The 19,947-nt window shown below is 64.8% G+C and overlaps 1 protein-coding gene across 2 annotated transcripts in view; it reads left to right on the forward strand.

The window, feature by feature from the left end:
• MGMT (O-6-methylguanine-DNA methyltransferase) overlaps window positions 1–16,331 on the forward strand; it is a 112,478-nt gene extending 96,147 nt beyond the window's left edge. For both annotated transcript variants that reach the window (XM_028512680.2, XM_036027445.1), the window contains exons 4-5: window positions 11,936–12,075; window positions 16,057–16,331. In XM_028512680.2, the coding sequence (XP_028368481.2) occupies window positions 11,936–12,075; window positions 16,057–16,263 (347 nt within the window). In that variant the 3' untranslated portion in view covers window positions 16,264–16,331. The remainder of the gene's footprint in view (window positions 1–11,935; window positions 12,076–16,056) is intronic.
• The last annotated feature ends 3,616 nt before the right edge of the window (window positions 16,332–19,947 follow it).

Below are 19,947 nucleotides of genomic sequence, written 5' to 3' on the forward strand. Positions count from 1 at the left end.
TCAGCGTAGCCGACCAGGACCTGCGGAAGGCGACCAGGCACTCTGGGCCAGAAACGTGGTTTCCTTTGCAGTCGCTGGATGGATGCGGCTCTGGGCGCTTCTGGAGGCCGGGGAGCGCGGCTGCGGCCGGCAGAGGGGAAGAGGTCGCTTCCAGGTCTGGGTCAGACCCGTCCTGTGACCGGCCGCGGGCCGTCCCGGGGGTGCAGGGGCGGCTTCTGACCATTCGCATAACCGCTCCGTCGCCCTGCTCTTCCCCAGGGGGCGGGCCTTTCACACCCCCCCCGCCCCCGGCGGAGGACCTGAGCCGGCTCCTGGGACACTGGCCTCGGCCAGACACAACTGCAGCTGGACATAACCTCAGCCCCTCAGGCCCCGAGAAAACGCCCGGTGTCCCGCGCAGAGCCCTCTGACTGACCAGCAATCGCCGAGGCCTCCTGGGAAGCCCAGCTCAGTGGAGGGTTCGTGCTAAATCTAAGAGTGGTCCCATCCCACAGTTCCTGAGGTTTCCATGAAGTAGGCAAAAAAAAAAAAAAAAAAAATGAACCCAAGGACACCTTCACCGGAGGCCGCGGGTCCCACACGCCGGCCGGCTGAGCTCAGGTGCTGCACCACTCGGACCATGAGGCGGCAGCGCTTCCCCGCCCACAGGGCAGGGCGGGCGTCCGCTGCAGACCAACCGACCGACCGACCGACGGCACCTCCAGCTGCACAGGGAAGCACTCGCCACCACACACGGCCATCGCTGCTGGCACAGCGACCCACCAGCACACCGGGAGGGTGTCCACCAAAAATGAAAGTCGCCTCTCCCCGTGTGCACGTGCGGCGCGACCCTCTGCCGGGTCTGCGTCCCGGGCGTGGGCTCGCCCCACCTCGGCACGGGAGCGGGGACCGTGTTCCGCCCGGGAGGAAGTGGAAATCGTCACGTCCACGACCCTCCCTGGAAACGGGCTTCGAAACACAGGGGCGTTCCGTCGGGTCTGTATTTTAACGGGAAAACACACGTGTCACTTGAATGTGCCTTAAAGGTGTTCGTTCCCGCCGCAGCACCAGCCGGGCCCGCCCGCTTCCGGAGACAGTGTCCCACACCCTCGCTGTCCGTGGGAGAGCCGTGCACTCACCATGCAGGGGCCCGGCTGGTGCCTCCCGCCCCCGACCCCGCCGTGAGGGGCGGGTCCTCCCTGCCCCCTGGTCTCCAGGGGGCATGCTGAAATGAGAGTCACGTGGAATTCGGCTTGACGTTGTCAGCACCTTAAATACGGAACTGTTGATATGAAATTAATGGCAGTAGTGCTGTGAAACTGTCTCCAGGAGCTAACAGTGTAAAAACTGTTGAAATGCTGTACCCCAGAATGTCTACCTGCACCCCAATGTTCAGACCGGCTCAGAATACCGTACGAGCCCGTGTCCCCATGGAAGGCCCAGTTTCGCTGGTCGGGATGGAGACACCGCACGCCTGGAGAGGGTGTGAGGCCGTGGGTGGAGTCCCCAGCCCCTCAGCGCGCAGGCAGGGCACTGGGTGACGTGTTAGTGCCAGTAACTCCCTTCTTCCGAAGGAGAGTGAACTGAAGCGTGCGGCGGGGGGAAACAAGTCTTGTTTTAACCCTTACATCGGGGGTGTCACACTCATTGTCACCGGGGGCCACGTCAGCCTCGCGGCTGCCTTCCAAGGGCCGCATGTAACTTCAGGGCTGTGTACATGCAACGGCTCCAGAACAGTTAAGTGAGAGCTCGGCACTGCCGCTGGGAAGAAACAAGGTGCCGGGCCGGATTCAGCCCGCGAGCCTCGTATCTGCCACCTGGGCCTAGAACACACCGCTCACACACGCGAGTCTACACTCGGCTGTGCGCTGCCCTCCCAGAGGCTGAAGCACGTATCGATGGTGTATTGGCAATGTGCTGGGAACAGTGTTTCTGGTGGGCACGGCCCCTCAGCCAGCATAAACATAGACGGCATCTGCATTACCACGGCGACTACTTTTCCTTTTCTTGGGCACCGCTGTTCGTCATGGCACGAAATGCACCGCACACACACACACGGAGGAGCACCCCTTCCTGGCCCCTGTGTGCACTCACTCGCCGTGTCTGCTCTCAGGGACGCTCGTAGCTCCCCAGCGGGGCTGCACCGGCACCCAGCACGGCTCTCCCAGCCCTGCCGCCCCCCCCCCCCCCCCCGGTTGGTCTAGCGGTCTGGCAGAGAGAGACAGCAATGGAGCCCACACAGGGCTCCCGGCTCAGTCCCCACATCTACTCTCCTTAGGAAACCTGCATCCCTGTCTCTTCTCAGAGTAAAATATGCAGGAACCAACATTAAGTGGCACATCCTCCCCGCCCCCCTTTTTTCCCGGGAATTGGGCCTCTGGTGTTCTGGGGGGGAGCGCCCATTCGAGGGCCGGCCCGCGCCGGCCGCGGGAGCCGCGCCTGTTTATGGCGCATGTAAAACAGCACAGATCTCGCCGAATGTGACGGTGTCATTAGTCTGGGAGTCGCATCCTTGAAAATAACTGTGGAGGAGCCAAATCAGTTTAAAAGAAGATAACAAAATGGTTTAAGCGACTTAGGTTGAATGCCAATTATATTTTAATATTCAGCCGAGCATATTTCACCGAGAAGAAAGGGCGCACGGATGCCCGCATCGCTCACCGGCAGCGTCGGCCAGCTGTGCGGCCCTGCTCCCCGAATCACTTTGTGCATTTTAGCGGCATGGTAATTTAGGGGAGAACTACCTGAGTGATGGCATTTTCAATGAGCAGGTAATCTACAGAGAATTTTTATATGGTTATGAGTTCCGTGCTGCAGCCCGGCAACACAAAAATACATCAAGACCAATTACGGTATCAACTTTCAGTGTGGTACCCTCACCAAGCGAGTGCATGCATTTCTGCCCCAGGCATTTCAAATTGCATCTAATTTGAAATCTTTGGGGTTTTAATTAAATTTCAGAATATATGGAATTCTTCATTAGTACCTGCTCTGAATCGCAGATGATCCCTCGCTCCGTCTCTCGTTACGGCGGCGGCGGGCCTCGGCGAGGGGTGCGTTCGGGGCCGCATCGTCTGTGGGGCCTGGGTGTCGGCGCAGGGATGGCGAGATGCAAAATAATATCAAAAAGATTATTAGTCCGGGGAGAGTCTCTTGATTTGTATTTTAATGGAATTTTACATTTCTCTTAATGATTTGCAAATTGTCCTCTGATTATAAGACGCGTCAAGGCTTTCGTTTTAATGGCGAAGACACAGCCATTAGCAGGGCTTTTTTCTGCCTCCTCTTCCGAGCGCTTCCCCGCAGCAGATAAATATTGAAACCGTTAACACTTCCCGGTGCGCCTCGCAGCCTGCGTCCCGGACCCGCACGGTTCGGGGGTGGCGGGGGGGCTCTCGGCAGGAGCACCTGGCTGGGGGCCCCGGCTTTTCTTTTCCTCCCCCCGCCCGCCCGGCCGTGTTTTCTGCTCGAGAATGCAGGGTTCGTTTCTGACCCTGCACAGGGTGGTCCCGGTTACCTGTGCCGGAGCCAGTGCGTTTAAATGCCGTGAACGGCCCGCTCATGTTAATGAGAGCAGCAGCGTGACGGGGGCCGGTGTGCACTGTCCCCGCCCCGCTCCAGCCCAAGGGGCTGGGGTGGGGGAGGGCCGGCAGCGTGCCCGGGGGCATGCAGGAGACGTCTCGCCACGCTGTCTGGACGTGCCCGTGTCCAGTGCACGAGGTGATGGGATGCACGGAGCTCACCACATCGGCGAGGCCGCTCGCCGCTCCGCGCAGAGAGCCGGGCACTTGCCTTTGGTTTGAGCTTTGAGACGACGTCTCGGTTTTCAGGCCATGGCCCCTCATCCCCTGCGCAGCATGAGGTTTGCAAGTGCCCCGGGTTCCAGGCCAGAGTGGCTGACCTGAGAGGTGTCTCTGAGCAGCGTGGCCCTCGGGAGCGCCCTGCTCAGCCTCAGCGAGGGTGCTGGGGCGGGGGACAAGGCCGGGGTCGCTCCCTGCTGCCCTGTGACCCTTCCAGTCATCTTGGGAGACGTCTGGGTGTCGGTCCACGTGCCACACAGATGTGCCACCACCACGAGGGACCGGCTTTAGTGTCAGGGCTGTCGGGTGGCGTGGGAACCGGCACCCTGGCTTCCTGGGCCCTCGGGTACCCCGTCCCTGGGCCTCCCCTAGCAGCCCAGTTCTCTGTTCTCCGTCCTCTCCTCCCCAGACAAGTCTTGACCGCCAGAAGTCCTTCTGCAGCGTGCAGTGGGGACAGACAGATTCCAGGGCGGCAGCCGGCAGGGGAGTGTGAGGCCATGGGCACCTGCTCTCTGGGGACACAGGGCCAACGAGACGTGTCCAGCTTCCTAGACCGCTGTTGGGGGTCTCGTGACACGGAGCCGGGGTGACTCCGCCCCCTGCACACCCTCTGCGGTCTGTGCCCTGACCGGTTCAACGGTGGCACGTTCCTCGCTCTGCAGAATGGGGACCAGGGGTGGGAGCTGGGCCCGTGGGTCTCCGTCCTGGCCGAGTTTGGAAGAGCGTGCCTTGTGCTTCCCAGCTTTTCTTTACTCCGTTCTACCGGGACGGGACGGAGGGCGCACCCCTCATCGGGGGCTGTTGGAGCCATCTGTGCCCTGGTGGCAGGCGAGGCCCCACAGGAAGCTCAGAGCCTCGGGCTGGAGCCAGGCCTGTGCCCCTCGCCACCGCACCCCCGGGGCCCTCAGTCCTGGGCCAGGCCAGGGTGCCCCTGGACTGGCCCAGTGAGTACGCGGCACAGGGGGCCTCCCCTGCCCAGCCCCCCAGCAGCACCACAGGGACGGCATTTCCGAGGTCCCACGTGTCGCAGTGACGTTCCCCTGGGCGCCTCCCTGAGCCTGGCCCCTGAGCAGGTCCCTGCCCTGAGGGCAGACAGACCCACAGGAGTGTGACGAAACCCCGGCCCCAGGCCTGCCGAAGGGCCTCTCCGGCCTCAGGCACTCATGCGGCATGGCGTGCCGGTGCTGGTGGGGGGAGGGGCCCGCCCAGAAGGGCGGGGTCCTGGAAGGTCGCAGGTGCGTTGCTGGGAAACGGACCCCCTGCCCTCTGGAGCCGGAGCTGCCGCAGGAACGGCGGAGACGCCGGTTGGCCTCTGGACACCAGCGTGAACTGGTCCCAGAGGGTGAGCACCGCGAGGAATGGAGACGGGGAATCAGAGAAACTTGTTTCCCCAACCCTGGGCTGTTGGAGGGAGAGGGGGGGGGGGACGTGTGGTCTTGCACACATTGGCAGTCTTGTGTCGTTTGAATCCTATTTTCTTCCTTGTTCTGACCACAGTGGGGTGGGGGAAGGGGGGTGCCCCAGAGGGAGCAAGGCTCCCCGGAGTGGGCGTGGGGTCCGCTGGCCCAGGAGTCCCAGGGCCCCTGGCCCAGGGCTGGGCGTGTCGGGAGGGGAGAGGACAGGCAGCGAGGGCCCCAGGGCAGGACCCACGGAGATGGAGTCTGAAGGGCTGGGGGCAGCAGAGGGGCCTCAACTGGGACCCTCGACTCGACTCTGACCTCCCTTCCCCACCAGTCGCCCTGTGGTGTGACCCCACTCTCCCCTCCCCCACCCCCGCATTTCCGTGCATTGTGTCTTTCTCTCGCGCGGCGTTCGGACGGAAACCGCTAACACCTGTTGGGAAGTCGGTGCTTCAGCTTTGGGCGGAATGACAATTATTCGAGCGGTGGCGGGTGTTAATGTATAATTATTCACGTTCTTACCAGGACACTCACAGTTTAATCATTTCTCTGTAGGCCTCCTTAAGTTCGAGCTTAAAGTCTTAGGCATAATTCTTTTGTTAAATAAGTTTCGAGCACTCTAATTATCGGCGAGGTGAGTGCCGAGGCGTCGGGCCGGGCTTCGAGGAGGGTGTGCGTTGCCTCACCCGAGGGTGCCCCCTCGCCAGGCGGTGTGGCGGCTCCTGCGTGCGGGCGGGGTGCGGGTGCGTGTCCGGGGGTGCGGCCCGTACGCCTGCGGCGCGTCTTCAGGGGGCGCCCAGACCGGATGGCGCCTGTGGTCCTGCCCCTGAGCTCGGGACCCGGCCCGTGGGGGACCCCGCTTGGGAAGCCCTAGGCCCCCCTGACCCCCTCAGAGCTATCGACGACCCCAGAGGGCTCCGGACGGTGAGGGTGGTGTGTGCCTGCGTGTGCCGTGTCAGAGATTCACGCTGAGGGTTTCGTGACTGTCTTTATTTTAAAGTAACAGTCTACTACCCGTCATCAAACGTTTGCGTCGAGATACCTATTTCCTGCTCCGACACGTGGGGCGCAGTGGGTGGGATCGCCGGTCAGGCCACGAGCCTGGTTCTCGGGTCTCGGCCCCGGTCCGGGTGCACGCGAACGGCCACAGATCGGCATTTCTGTCTCGCATCGATGTTTCTCTCCCTCTCTCTTCCTCCCTCCCCCCTCTCTAAAAACAAATAAAATTTTTAAAACAATAGTGACTATTTTCCAGGACCGCTTCGTGTGTTTGCCCGTCTCGCAGATGCCCGCCCTCGGCCCGCCCTCGGCCCCGCGCGGCCCTTCAGGGAGACACGCTCGCACACAGGCCGCGCACGGTCCCTCGCGCGGTCGGTACACCCCATGCGACCAGGAGGCGGCCCCGGCGTGGTGCCACGGGTGCCCGGGAGGCAGCCCGGGCGTGAGCTGTCGGAGTGAGTGCACAGAGGTGGTGCTGCAGACGGTGCTCCTGCCCGAGGCCCACCCCCTCCCCCCACGCTGAGGGATGGCCTCACGTTCGTGGCCACCACCGTGGGCTGAGCCTCGCCGGGGTCTCGCCTGCAGAGAGGCCCATGCAGACCCGAGTCCGGGCGCCTGCGGGCTGTGTGGACGGAGCCCGCTGCAGACGGGTGTGTCCCGAATCTCTCCTCGGCCTCGGCTTCGCCTCTCGGTGTCCGGCAGCGGCTTCCACGGAGCAGGAGTCGCCGTTGTCGTAACATCCGGCTCACCTGGTTTTCTTCGTTCTTTCCTGGGCCACGCTGCACCGAAAACTCTCCCCGAAACCCTAGATTCTCCTCCCATGACCTTTCAGCGCTCGGCCTCTTCGGGGTGCATCTGCGGCCCGTGTCCGGTGTCTGTCTGAGAGAGGCGCGAGGCCCGTGGCGCAGGGGGCCGCCCGGGGGTCCTGCACCGAGCGTGGAGCGGCCGTCGGGGGCCACCCGCCGCCTCTGCTCCTGTGTCTCCGTTCTGTGTGGGTCCGTGTCTATCTCTCTGGGGACCTGTGCACCCGCTCCCTCGCCCACACGCAGGGTCGGTCTGTGGGGAGACTCGCCCTTCAGGTGCCCAGGACCAAGCCCGCCTGGGCTCCAGGTTTTGTCCGTTCTGTGTCGTCGGGCCTGATGTGTCAGTGCCTCGTGCAGAGTGTTTGCGTCTGCGCCCTTGGGAGACGTCAGTCTGTAGCTTTCCCGTGTCTGTCTTTCCCTGGTTTTGATCTCGGAGTCATCACAGCCTCATAAACACGCCCGGGGAGGTAACCCTCTTCTTCAGGGAAGGACGGTGCTAAACTCATGTATTTCCTCCTTAAACGCTTGATCAGATTCGCTAGTGAGACCGTCTGGCCCCAGTGATGCTGGAGCTGACACTGGGAACGTGCGACCTTCGGTCGATACAGGACTACCCCGGGTTTCCGCCCCGCGCTGGACACCGAGAGGTGGTGTGTCGCTCCCGGGGGCAGCCCGGTCCCTCCCCGGGGCCGCCCGAAGGGACCCTTCATCCCCCGAGTCCTGTCTGCGGCCGGCGGTGACGTCCCCTTCTATTCCTGAGGCTGATGATTTGTTTTTTGCTCTTACCGGTCTTGCTAGAGATTCGTCAATGGTATCGATCTTTTCAAAGAACCCAGTCTCGGTTCCAGCTGCTTCCCTCCCCGTCTCTCTGGTTTCGGCTTCAGGGGTTCCTGCCGGTGCCCCGACTTCCTCCTCCTCCTCGAGTTGGTTTTCTTTGCTCCTCCTCTGTGCCTGTGGTTGCTTACGTTGGAAGCTCAAAGTATTGATTCAAGAGCCTTCTTTTTCCTCACACGTGCACCTTAACGCTATAAACTGTCCAATAATCAGTGTGTTACTGTGTCCCGTCAACTGTGACACGCGGTGTCCTCCGTGGCGCTCGGCCGGTGGCGTGTCCTCCTGCCCCTCACGACCCGTCCGGGACCCGTGGCTCACTGACTGCTCCAACGTTCAGAGATTTTTCTGTGACCTTTCTGGAAGTACTGTCTCGCCTCGCTTCATTATCGTCAGACAGTGTGACTTGCGTGACTCAGACGTGTTCAGTGGGCCGAGTCTGAGTCACCACGACCCGGGGGCGGCACGGCTCGCTCGGCCAGCGCTCCGCGTGTGCTGGGAAAGGGGGCGTGCTCCGCGGGCCCCGGGCGGGCGAGCGGCCGGGCAGGTGGCCGGTTGGCAGCCGTTTTCGTCTGGACGCCCTTGATTCGCTGCCGGCTGTTTCTGTCCTCACTGGGAGGGAGGCGTCGCAGCCTCCAGGCACGGTGGTGGGTTGGTCTAATCCCCCTCCCGGCTTTTGTCGGCTTTTGCTCTTTGTGCGGGACCCTGGGCCGTCAGGCACGCGGAGGTCTCCGGGGGCGTGTGCCCTCCTTGGGCCGCCCCTCGCATCGCCGCGGGGTCTTCCGTTCCGCCCTGGAGACCGTCTCTGCTCTCAGCCCCACGGTGCCTGCTACCAGCCGTTTTCAGATTCGTGTTTTCATGGTGTTTATATCCTTTCTTTGACTTTTACCCCACCTGCGCCTGTTACTCGAAGTGAAGTTGTTTTTAGAAAGTCTACACTGGGGTTATTTTTTTAATTCATTCTGTCTTTTCATTGGTGTAACTGAACCTCTCACATTGAATGTGATTATTGACATGATGAGATCTAGATACAAACACGGCATTTGTTTTATTTTACTATTGATCTTGTTGCACTTTATTTTATTATATAATTTTGTTTACTGTCTTTTCCCTGTTTCTCACTTCCCTCTTTCTTTCCTCCCTTCCTTCCTTTAGGCTATTCCAACACCATTTTAGTGTTTTCATATACCGTCGGTTTTGTAATCCAGTGACCCTGTTCTGTGGTTTTTCTGCCTGTGGTTCTGGGGTCGCCGGCGAACTCGCACAGTCAGACCGGACTCGGCGCTTCCCAGGCCTCACGGCAGGGTGCGGGACCTCCCCTCCCCCCCCCACGCTCCTTCGCGCCCGGCCCTGGCGTCACCGTGAGGGTGCCGTGGGGTTCGCGTCCATGTCCGCCAGAACTCCGTCCGATCGGGCGTGACTTTGCTTTCAGTCACCGAATGCAGGGTCCGGCACAGGCAACGCCCTGTTTTGTTACGGAACCCTTTATTACAGAATCGTAAGCGTGTGATTCTGGCACCTACCACTGTCACACCAGAGCACACCCTGTGGCGTTTTAGGTGAAATGTTCAAACAAAACCATAGATTGTTACACTCGCCCTGCTGTCACCCCGGACCCTTTCCCGTGTGCCCTGGCCCCACCCCGGGCTGGGCTGTCTGCTCAGGCCACCCTTCTCAGAGCCGAGCCCACGTGTGCGGTGCAGGCCGTCCCGAGGTCCCCCCACCCCACGTGTGGCATGAGGAGAGCACACACCGAAGACAGGGTCTGTGACACAGCACAACATGTCTCTGAGGCCACCGTCGGACACGCGTCCTCACCGCCCGCCGGTGCCGAACAGTCCGGGCAGAGAGGCGGTTTCGGGGACACCGGCGGTGGGGCCAGGGGGCCCAGTGGTGTCTTCCAGGTGGGCACCCAAACCGAGTGCGAACAGCCACGTCCTTAAGACAAGGCGCTCTGGCGGCAGGACGGCCTCCAGCCGAGCCCGCCCTGAGCCCCCAGCACAGACACGGCCGGCGGTGGCCACTCCACCCAGCTGTGGGTTCACGGCCTGCTCCCGGGGCGCAGGGGGGGGCGCAGGCGTGACGGGAGAGAAAAGGATAATGTTTTCGTGGTGGCCCGTGACGGTCCAGCCCCCGAAGATTTACATGGTCGCTGCCACCCGCAGAGCATGTCTCTGCGGGGGAGGTTTTGTGGGCAGGTTTCACTGCATCACGGAAGGATGTGGGCCAGCTGCATGTGCGGTCCCCCGCCCCAAAACCGGGTGCCCTGTCCGCGGCCGTTGTCGCACAGGGCGGGGTTCCGGGCGCTGACTCCGAGCTGCCTGCACTCGTGGCCGCGTCCGCTGCCTGCGGGGCGAGCGTGGGCCTGCTCTGCGGCACGTCTGCACAGCCAGCGCTCGGTCGCCGCCTCTCGCCGCCCGGGAGCTCCCGTTCCCAGCCTCTGCCCGGCCGCGAGGATAAGCACACACTCATACACAGACTCGTACACAAACAGAGCAACTGTTTATTGCTCTGCTCAGCACGTTTACACTCGGGAAGGAAGGTGCTCCGTGCCGCCAGGCGATGCGTCAGGGCTGGGGCTCTGGGGGATGGCGCGGGGAGGAGCCGGCTCCCCGCCCGCACACCTCGCCTGGCAGCTGACGGGCTCGGGGGGGGGGGGGGGGGGGGGGGCTCCGGGCAGTGCTCCCATCCGAGAGCCGAGGGCCCCGGCTCCCCTCCCGAGCAGCGGTCCCCAAAACCTCCTCTTCTTCACCTCGCTGCCACCGGCGGCCTCCTTTGCCCTCTTCCCCCAGGTCCTCCTTAAGTCGGGCGCAGCGGCAGCGGCGGCGACGGTGGCGGCGGCTCACAGTCTGGTTTCGGGGCCCTTTCGGGGGGAACCGCAGTAAACAGCGTGTGTTTGCCTAAGGAGCCCCCCCGCCGCGCCCGCCGCCGCCCGCCGCCGCCATCCCGGTGCTAATGAACCCGGAGCCGTTAATGTGGTTTCTTCAGTTAAATTGATTCATGAATTTTGAAGAGAACATTATCTAATGAATTTTCTTTGAATAGAAAGCAATTAAAAGGACAAATCAGTCTGATTAACCCCAAAGTCACCCTCCTGCCACAAACGGTGTACGGTCTGAAATTATATCGTAAGAAACTGGAGCACATTTGCTATCTTCTGCCCTCGCGTAATCCACGTAAATTAATGAACAACAAAGTTAATTTCTTTGATGACCCTTTTCTCGTATCACCTGGATTATGCTGATGTTTAATTTGCTTAATGTTATAATAAAGACTAAATACATTTTTTCCGGTGAAGCGATTATCGTCCCCTTCAGCTGAGAAGTGAGTTTTATTATTTAACGCGCATGTAAGGGTGCGTTTCTTCTCGGAACCCGGCGGCACCAGCCGCCCGGCACCGGGCGTAATTAGTGTCATTGCGGCCGCCGTCTGGACACCGCGCCTGCCTGGGAGTCCTCCCTCGGCTGGGGCCATCGGGACCTCCTGCCACCCACTGGGGGGCTCGGCGCCCCACCGTGGGGGACGCAGCTCGTGTCCCCTTGGGAAAGACGAGTTGTGTCCGCCCAAACTGGCCACCTTCACGGGCCCGGGCTTCTCTCCGGCCGGCTCCGCTCTCGGGGAATGGCTCCACCCCGGGGGCTGTGGGAGCGAAGGCTCACCCCGAGGCAGCACGGAGAGCGGGTGCTGCTGAGGGTGTTCAGACGATGACAGTGGTGACAATGGGGACGGAGTGAGTCTGTTCTGCAGCTCTGCACATCGCAGGCACCTGTGGCCGAGGCCCGCGCCGGCCCCTGGCTGCCGTGGTTGGGTGTCCTGAGGCCACTCCCGGCCGAAGGTGGACGCCAGCCTGGCGTCCCAGCCCGGCCCCTGGCTTCTGTCCCTCTGGGCCCCCGCCGAGGTGGGAGTGAGGCCGCAGGGCTCTGGGTTCCACCGTCCGAGGGCAGGGGCTGCCTCTCGCACGCTCCCCGGGCCAGGGGACGCAGCGGCAGGAGCGTGCAGGGAGCTGCATTTTAATCAGGGGTGACCCCCCCGTCTGTGTCCATGCACGCCTCTCGCGGGACTGGCCGCCCTCTCCCCAGAGCCGCTGGGGTCCCAACCACCTCTCTCCGCCTCTCCCTTGCAGACTCCTTCACCAGGCGGGTGCTGTACAAGCTGCTGAAGGCCGTGAGCTTCGGAGAGGTGGTCTCCTACCAGCAGCTGGCGGCCCTGGCAGGCAGCCCCAGAGCCGCGCGGGCCGTGGGTGGGGCGATGAGGAGCAACCCCGTAAGTCCGGGTCAGCGCGGAGGTGGGGTGCGGGCGGGCCTGGGCACCGCGTGGGGGCCACAGGACTCAATGTGAGCATGTTTCCCAGGCAGCCTGTGCGGTGGCGGGCGGACAGGAAGCGTTTATGACAGGGTCTTGGGGCAGGGGGCGGGGGGCGGGGAGTGTGGGTGGGGCCCCGCCCACTTTGGGGAAGGTAGCAGAGAAGCACTCCCCCGACCCCCTCCCCCCGAGAGGCCTGCCCCCCTGGGTGCTGGGGCCGCAGGGAGCACCCGGGGATGCACCCTGGAGGTGCTGCGAGCAGACACCCTCCAGGTGCTGGGTCGCCACCACCCAGCAGAGGGAAAGGCCCGCCTCCCGGAGCTCACGTTCTAGGTGGATTCCGTGCTGCACCCCCACCCACCCACTGGGGCCACCTCCTGTGGAGGCAGGGCCCGTCTCCCTCTGTGACGTCCAGTCTGAGGGCCCCAGTGCGCCCGTGCCCAGAGAGGCGACACAGCTGCGCCCATGCCGTGCTGGGCAGGCCAGCTCTCCACCCCACAGACACGGAGGAGGAGCCCTGTCTGCCTCTGCACCCGCGGGTCCTCGCTTCCACTGCGGGGACGCTGTGGCCATTCAGCCACCACCATGCTCGTGGGAGTGTTCAGGGACGTTTGTCGTCCCGCCGCCAGCACGACACTCGTCCCCCTGCTGCTCATCTCCGACCGTCCCTGGCGAGTGCGGCCCCAGTCACTGAGCAGCACAAACCGGACCCTTAGGTGTGCGGAGTCCTCGCGTGGGCCCCCGTGGCATGCCGAAGCCGAGCCCGGCAGTGACGACGGACTCGGCAGGAAGTTCTGTGGGTACCCCTGCTTCGTCACCGCCCCCCAAAGGCAGCTGGTGGAGGTGAGCCTTCAGGCCTCCCCACGGCCTCCCTCTGTGACTGGCCACTGCAGGGAGCCCCCACAGGGACCTGCACCTCTGAAGAGGCCGCAGGGAGCCAGCCGCGGCCAGAGCGGAGAGGCATCCCCGCCAGCCGTGGCGCAGGCGCGTCGGCACTGCTGCGAGAAGCGTGCATGGCTGACGGTACTCCGGCGTCCCAGGAGCGCGCCAGTCCCCAGAGCCACAGAAAACTCCTGAGAGGGGGCCGCAGGGTCCCAGAGGTGACTCAGGCCGGAGGGAGGGAGGGGGCTGGTCCAGGGCTGGGCCGTGCCTGGCGTGGACGTCCCGCGTGGCCGCACCCCTCCCTCGGCACTAACAGTGGGCTCCCAGGCACAGCACGGCGTGGAGACACCTGTGCTCCGGCCAAAGAGAGCGGCCGTGCGTCCAGGGGCCGCTGGACACGGGAACTGGAACGCGCATCCCTTGGACGGCTCCCAGCGAGCGATGCAGCGGCACTCGGCACCACGCCGTGGCCCTCGCCAGGGAAGAGCATGGCGTGTGCTGGGCGGGAGGCCCGTCCCTTCCCAGACACTTGGTTTTTCCAGAGTTTTCTTCGATCCGTGTCCTGGCAGACTGGACCGAAGACGCCGCCCGTGGCCCCCCCCCCACAGAGCCCCTCCCGCGCATCCTCCAACAGAATTTGCTTAATGCAGTTCAGAGGCGATCGATGCGGCACACGGAGAGCTTCCCGCCTTCTCCCGAACACGACGCGTTCCGGAGGAGTCAGTTTATTCACAGATGGCCACGGGCCTTAATGACCCCGAGCCGCGCTCTGCCACTCACCCAGATGGTTGTTGATAAAGATTTAGCATCATGTTCCCGGTGTCAGGGCTGTCAGCGGGGCTGAACCATTTGACCAGAAGAAAAAAACGCACAGGGAGCTATTGATTACAGCTTCTCCGTGTCACTTGTTCACCAGGATTTAGGTATTGATGAGGCCGCGAGTGAAAACAAGCCCGTCCCCCGGGGGCTGCTCCCCGCAAGAACAAAGGCGAAGTTGGAGAAATATTCAGCCAGCCCCGGAATCAGAGGGAATCCGCCATCGATCGCAAGGCCCTTTCGTGTTATTTTTGTTGGAGACAAATCTATGGGTTTGGAAGTTTTATGGCCTCGGAGAAAGGGGCCGCGTGAGTGATGGATCCGAGAGGCGCACGAGTTAGCTCTCACAGCGTGGAGGTTCCGGGGCAGCGGGGGCGTGAGCGGCTCCGTTACGGACAGAAACTGCATCGTGGGCAGCAGAGCCACCGGAGGGGAGAGGGCGCCGAGGGCCCCGCTGCCCGGAAACCTCCTCAGGCGGGTTCCGTGATTTTAGTGGCGCGGGCCCTGCTGCCGCCGGCAGGAGCGTGGACAGGGGCAGCGCCCCCGGGTCTGGTGGTGGAGAGGGTACGTCCGGTCGCCACCTGCTCCCGGCCGCCCTGTGCACACGGGGACACCGCACGTGGCTGGGTCACGGCCGTCCCTCCTGTCCCGCCCGTCCCGCCGTCCCGTCCCCTGCGTGCGTGACACGCGAGAGTGAGCCAGGCTCGCGTCACACACTCTGTGATTGCGCAGCCGGTCGGGGGGAGCCGGGGGAAAGCAAAGGCCACGTGTGGAATCTGCCAAGTGGGAGACGGGAACTGGCACCCACGTCTGAGAAACCAAACGAGAGGCCCCCCTCTTTCTGCGCCCGGCGCAGGGGTTGTGTGCTGTGTCCGAGGCTGTCCTCAAGGCCACGGCGGTGGGGCCGTGTGACCGTGGTGTCGGGTAGAACCCCTGCACCCGCCCGAGTCCACGCTCCGTGCTCCAGAGTCTCCGTGTCCCTCCAGGAAGGTCCGCAGGACTCGGCAGGGTCGCCGCCCCGCACTGCCTTAAACTGCCCGGAACAGGAAGTCGGCAGGCCCTGACAGCGCGCGTTACCGTGGCAACCCAAACTTCCAGTGGGAATCGGACTAGGATTCCATGCGGGGAGTCAGATCCCCTCCTGCCAAGACAAACTACGCAGCAGGCTGGCCGGTCTCCTGCCCCGCCCCCACACCCCGCTGGCCGTCGCTGGAGGGTCCCCTGGAGCAGGGAGGGCCCTGAGAGTGGGGCTCTGCCTCTGCCTGGCGGGAATCCTCCTTGGCCTCCATCATCCATGTGAACTTGGGCAAGGGACGTACTGGGACCTCAGGACGACAGTGCCCCATGTCACAAAGTGCTACTCCAGGCACAGAGCTTGCTTTCCGCGGTAGCATTATTGTGGGCACCGTGCCCAGGACAGGCGCCAGGGCGCACATTACCACCAGGGGCCAGTGCAGCTCGGGACACCCAGAGCCGGCCCCCCGGGCAGGTAGGCTTGTATACTGCCCGGCTCCATTCTCCACACAGGGTCTCCAGCAATGGTGGGGGCCCAGGCACCGAGAGGGGTCCCGGGGCACATGTGCCCTGCCGCTTCCTCCAGACACGCAGCTGTCAGCAGCTGGCCATGGTGCTCGGCGTGCCAACCTCGGAGGGGGGGCACAGCCCTCTCTCTACAGAGCTGCGGGGGGGTGGGGCGGGCCGCCGACAGGGCCTGGGGCCCGAGAGCGCCTCCCCTGGGGGGCTGGCACACCCCGAGTGTCTGCTCTCTGGCGGGCACTTGGGGCAGGGACCACACGTGAGTGCAGAGAGGTGGGCGCAGGGAGAGGCCCAGGGGTCAGGGATGGGGCAGGGTGGGGGCCCTAGGGGCCCCTCCCAGGGGTGGGGTCTGCTGCTGCTTCTCAGATCAGAGGCCCCTGCGTACCACGGCTGCCTCGAAAGGTCATTTTAAATTTTGTGAGTGCACTTTATAAATCTCTCGCCAATGGAAGTGAAGTTTCCAAACCTCAGTGCCCGGGGATTGGCTGGAGGATGCCCCACGTTAACTGGGGCTTGTACCCCCCCCAGCCAGCCCCGGGCCCCTGCGGGGACCACAGAGATGATGGGCGGGGGCGGGGGAGTGGCCCAGAGGCAGCGTGGACGAGCCCGGCATGGCAGGAGCTGCACCGCAGGGCCCAGGGGCTAACCCTGGCGTCCCGAAGGCCTCCCCAGACCCCAGACTGACGGGGCCGCCTCTGTGTCTTCCAGGTCCCCATCCTGGTCCCGTGCCACCGCGTGGTCTGCAGCAGCGGGGCCCTGGGCAACTACTCCGGGGCCGGGGGCCTGGCCATGAAGGAGTGGCTCCTGAGCCACGAAGGCAGCTGGCGCGGGCAGCGACGGCCCGGGCAGGGGGCTCCCGCAGCTCCCAGCCCACCGGCCGAACCTGGGTCTTCGCGGGGGGAGGGACATGGGTGACACGGAGGTGTCCGGGCCCCTCAGCGGGGCCTGTGCAGAGGCCCCGCCCCATTAAAGGAGCCGCTGTGCCCTGCAGACAGGTGTCCTGTCCTTCCTTCGTCACCTCGGCCGTTTCCTGCAGGGAGAGCGCGGGGGCCGCTGTCCTGCACGTGTGTGTCCCCCCCACATCCCACCCTCCGTTGTCCCGGTGCTGGTGTCCACTCAGGCTGGGGTTGGGAGGGGACTGGGACACATCAGCGCCCACCGGGAACAGCTGGCTGCCACCAGTGCCGGCTGTGACCACCAGGGCCACTCGGCCATACAACCCTCCCCAGGCGGTGGCCTTGGCCGTGCCCCTGAGAGGCTGGCCACCCAGCGTGTCCCCTGCTTCCCTCCGGGCTGTGCAGGGCGCAGGGCCCTGGCTCACACTCGCGGGGCGGCGAGGAAGGGGCGGCCGCGGGAGTGGTGGGCACGGAGGTTTGGGGCTCCGGCTGCCCGGCTGCCCGGACGAGAGCGCCTGACACAGCCGCCTCCCACCTGCGTGGGCGCAGCGGAAAGTTACCAGCTGTCAGTCAGCACGGTCTGGAAACATCGGCCACCCGTGGCTGTGGGCGTGGCTGTGGCCGTGGCAGGGGCAGCTCACAGAGGGGCAGGGTTTCTCCCCGGCCCCTGGCGTCGGCACACCCCAGATGGCGCCCCGAGGTCGAGCCTAGAAGTCAGAGGTCACTCAGAGGGTGGGTCAGCCCCTGCCAGGGCGTCGGGCCCGTGTCCAGCGTCTGTGCACCACAGTCGGGTCCTTCATCACCAGGCTGTCATCTCGGCCTGTAGTTAACTCTCCGAAAAGCGGGGGACACTGGTAGCTCTGCGTGCGGACAGATAAAATAGAGTGGGTGAGCTGTGGGGACAGCAAGCTGTGCCCAGCTGCGCACTGGAAGCCCGTGTTTTTGCCCGGGGGCCCCTGGGACAGCACCCGCCACGGCAGAGCTGCTGTGGTTGTGGGTGGGGGGTGGGGGTGTCACCAGAGACCAGATGGAAGCACAGCCCTGCCGCGTGTTCGGCCGGGGTGTCCCGCACTTCGTGTCCCCTGCCCACAGGAGACCGGGTCGCCGGCACGAAGCAGCGCCAGGCCCCCCCAGCCAGCCCGCCCCTCGTCCCACCCTGTGTCCCCGTTGGCCGGGTCCCTCCTGGGCTGTCCCCCTCCACAGTGAAGCCCCGTGAGCACGGGCCCGTCATCTGCCTGTTGGGGCCCTTCTCGGGACCTCAGTTTTGACACCAGCCCAGTCCCTTCCCCACGGGGGGCTGCATGGACCGCGACCCCTGAGCCCCCGGGCGCTGCACGCACCCCGAGCCCCTCGAGAGCTCTGAGAGCCACAGGCCTGGGGTCCTGAGGCCCTTTGCGGCTGGGGGTCCTGCTCTCGGTTCTGCAGGAACAGGCTTCTCCCCGTGACCAGCAGTCCCCGAGCGCCCCGGGTGGGGCCTGCGCCCGGTGCCCCGACAGCAGGAGCCCGGCTCCCCGAGGGCGGCCATCTCTCGGCAGCCGGACCAGGGCTCTGTCCGAGTGCTTTCCAATAGAGGGCGCCATAGCCGTGCGCTCGGCTGCGGTCGGGAGACCGGGTCACCGCTGTGGCTGAGGACGGAGGGAACACGTCAGCCGGTGGGACTCTCGCACGGGCTCCGTGACAGCCCCACGGCACATGCCGTGCCATCGGGGCCACTGGCAGAGGAGCGGGCCCCCCCCATGGCCCTGTCGGACCCTGACGGCGCTCCCGACGCCCCACAGTGCCCGTGTGCTCTGCTCGGAGGCCGCTCCCTGGGCCCGCGGAGCGTGGCCCCTCCTGGCATGAGGGAGCCCCCCCGCACTGACCGCCAGACCCCCGGTGGGCCTGAGGAAGGGTACCGGGCTGAGCCGGCCACGTGCGGCCGGCAAGGCCCCAGCCCCCTGGGGGGACCCCGCCCCGCAGCCGTGGAGGAGGGCCTGCCGCTCCTCGGGGCCTGGTCCGGCACAAACCCACGGCGGGCTGCCTGCCTCCCGGGCTCCCTGGGCGCCGTCAGAGCAGGCCGAGCAAACGCCCCGGCTTCCCGCCGACAGAGGCACAGCCGGGCACAGGCCCCAGGGCAGGTCCGCTCCGAGGGCGAGGTCTGCAGGGCACCCCCCGTGAGAGCTGCGTGGAGCTGCTGCTGCCCAGGGCCGTGGCTCGGTTTGTGAACCCAGGCGGGGAAGGCGCCAGGAATGCGGGGATGCTTCTTGGACCCCAGCCCAGGCCCCCCACGGGTCGGCTTCCGCAGCCTTCCTGTGCGTGGTGCCTTGGACACAGACACGGGTCCCACGGGTGGCATGGCAGCGGGCTGCACGCGGCAGCGCAGCCGGCACAAGCCGTCCTCACCCGTTTCCACCAGAGCGCAGGCAGGGAGAGGCCCGGGAGCAGCGTTGTGTCTCAGAGCCTCGCTCGTGGTGGGCCGGGTGGTGCCCTGGCCGTGCGGAAGGAGTGTCACATGGGGCCCATGGGGTTCCTCTCCGGGTCCCTCTTGCCCGTCAGGAGCCGAGGTGTCGAGGGCCCCCTCCTTCACCAGGTCCGGTGGCCCCGTCCAGTGACGAAGCCACCATGCAGCCCGAGTCCCTGACAGAGAAGAAAATCTGACTGCCCGAACATGGGGTGTCTCGTCTGGTCTGGGGCCGGATCCGGGGACGGGGTGCAAGGGGTGCAGGGGGCCTTGCGGGAGGAGCACAGCACCCAGCAGACCGCGGCCAGGGTGGCTGGAGGGCCGGGCTGCCGAGGAAGCGAGCGGCCTCACCTGCGGATGGACATCGGAGCGGCACCGTGGGCCCGCGCCCGCTTCCGACCCAGCAGAGTCCCTCCACGACCCTCGGGATGCCGTCGCCCGCTGCGGGGGGGGGGGGGGGGGGGGGGGGTTGGAGTTCTCACTCCAGCTGCCCTGCCGCCCGCTCTCTCCCACCGTCTCCGCTCTGCCCCGGGCGCTCCCCGGCGTCTCCTCCGTCCGGGGCCAGGCGCCTCCAGCGCAGGCGGGGCGTGTGTCGAGAAACCGTCGTTTCGGGGTTTCAAACCTGTGGGTGAGCCCTGGCGTCCCTCCGGGGCTGGCTTCCTGTCCCGCAGGGGTCCGAGGAGAGGCTGCCGTGCGGAGGGGGGCTCGTGGCCTGGGAGCCCCGCAGGCTACGTCCCACCCGCCTCGGAGGAGCTCGTGGTCACGTTCCCGCAGGAACACGGCGGCGGCGCCCTCGGGCCAGCCCCTCCCACCTCCTCGACATCAGCATCCCCGCCGCCGCGCCTGCGCAGCCGGGACCGCAGCCAGCAGGGCCGCCACCGGAGCCGCGCGGGTGCCACAGCTGCATCAGTTTGAAAACCCTTCCTCGCGCTCCAAGCCTGCCGAGATCTCCGGGCTGGTTCGCTCGCCAGCTGGACCGGCCGTGGGAGGACTCGAGAGTGATAAATACACGGGCTTTGTGCGGGACACACAGGGAAAAAAGTTGTTTTATTTCACTCAAAGGCTTTTCCCCAAAACCCAATCAGAAAACGGGGCGTGTCACCACGGCCTCAGGACGCTGGGCGCCCTTGGGCCCCGTGTCGCTGACGTGCATGTGTCCACGCTGCCGTGGGGTCGTGGCAGTGGGGGGCAGAGGCGCCCACGGGTGGGGTGGACTTTGTTGGGTCTCCCTGAGCACATGCATGGTTTGTTTCCTGTTCGTGG

Source organism: Phyllostomus discolor, chromosome 5 (assembly GCF_004126475.2).
Source record: "Phyllostomus discolor isolate MPI-MPIP mPhyDis1 chromosome 5, mPhyDis1.pri.v3, whole genome shotgun sequence".
NCBI lineage: Eukaryota > Metazoa > Chordata > Mammalia > Chiroptera > Phyllostomidae > Phyllostomus > Phyllostomus discolor.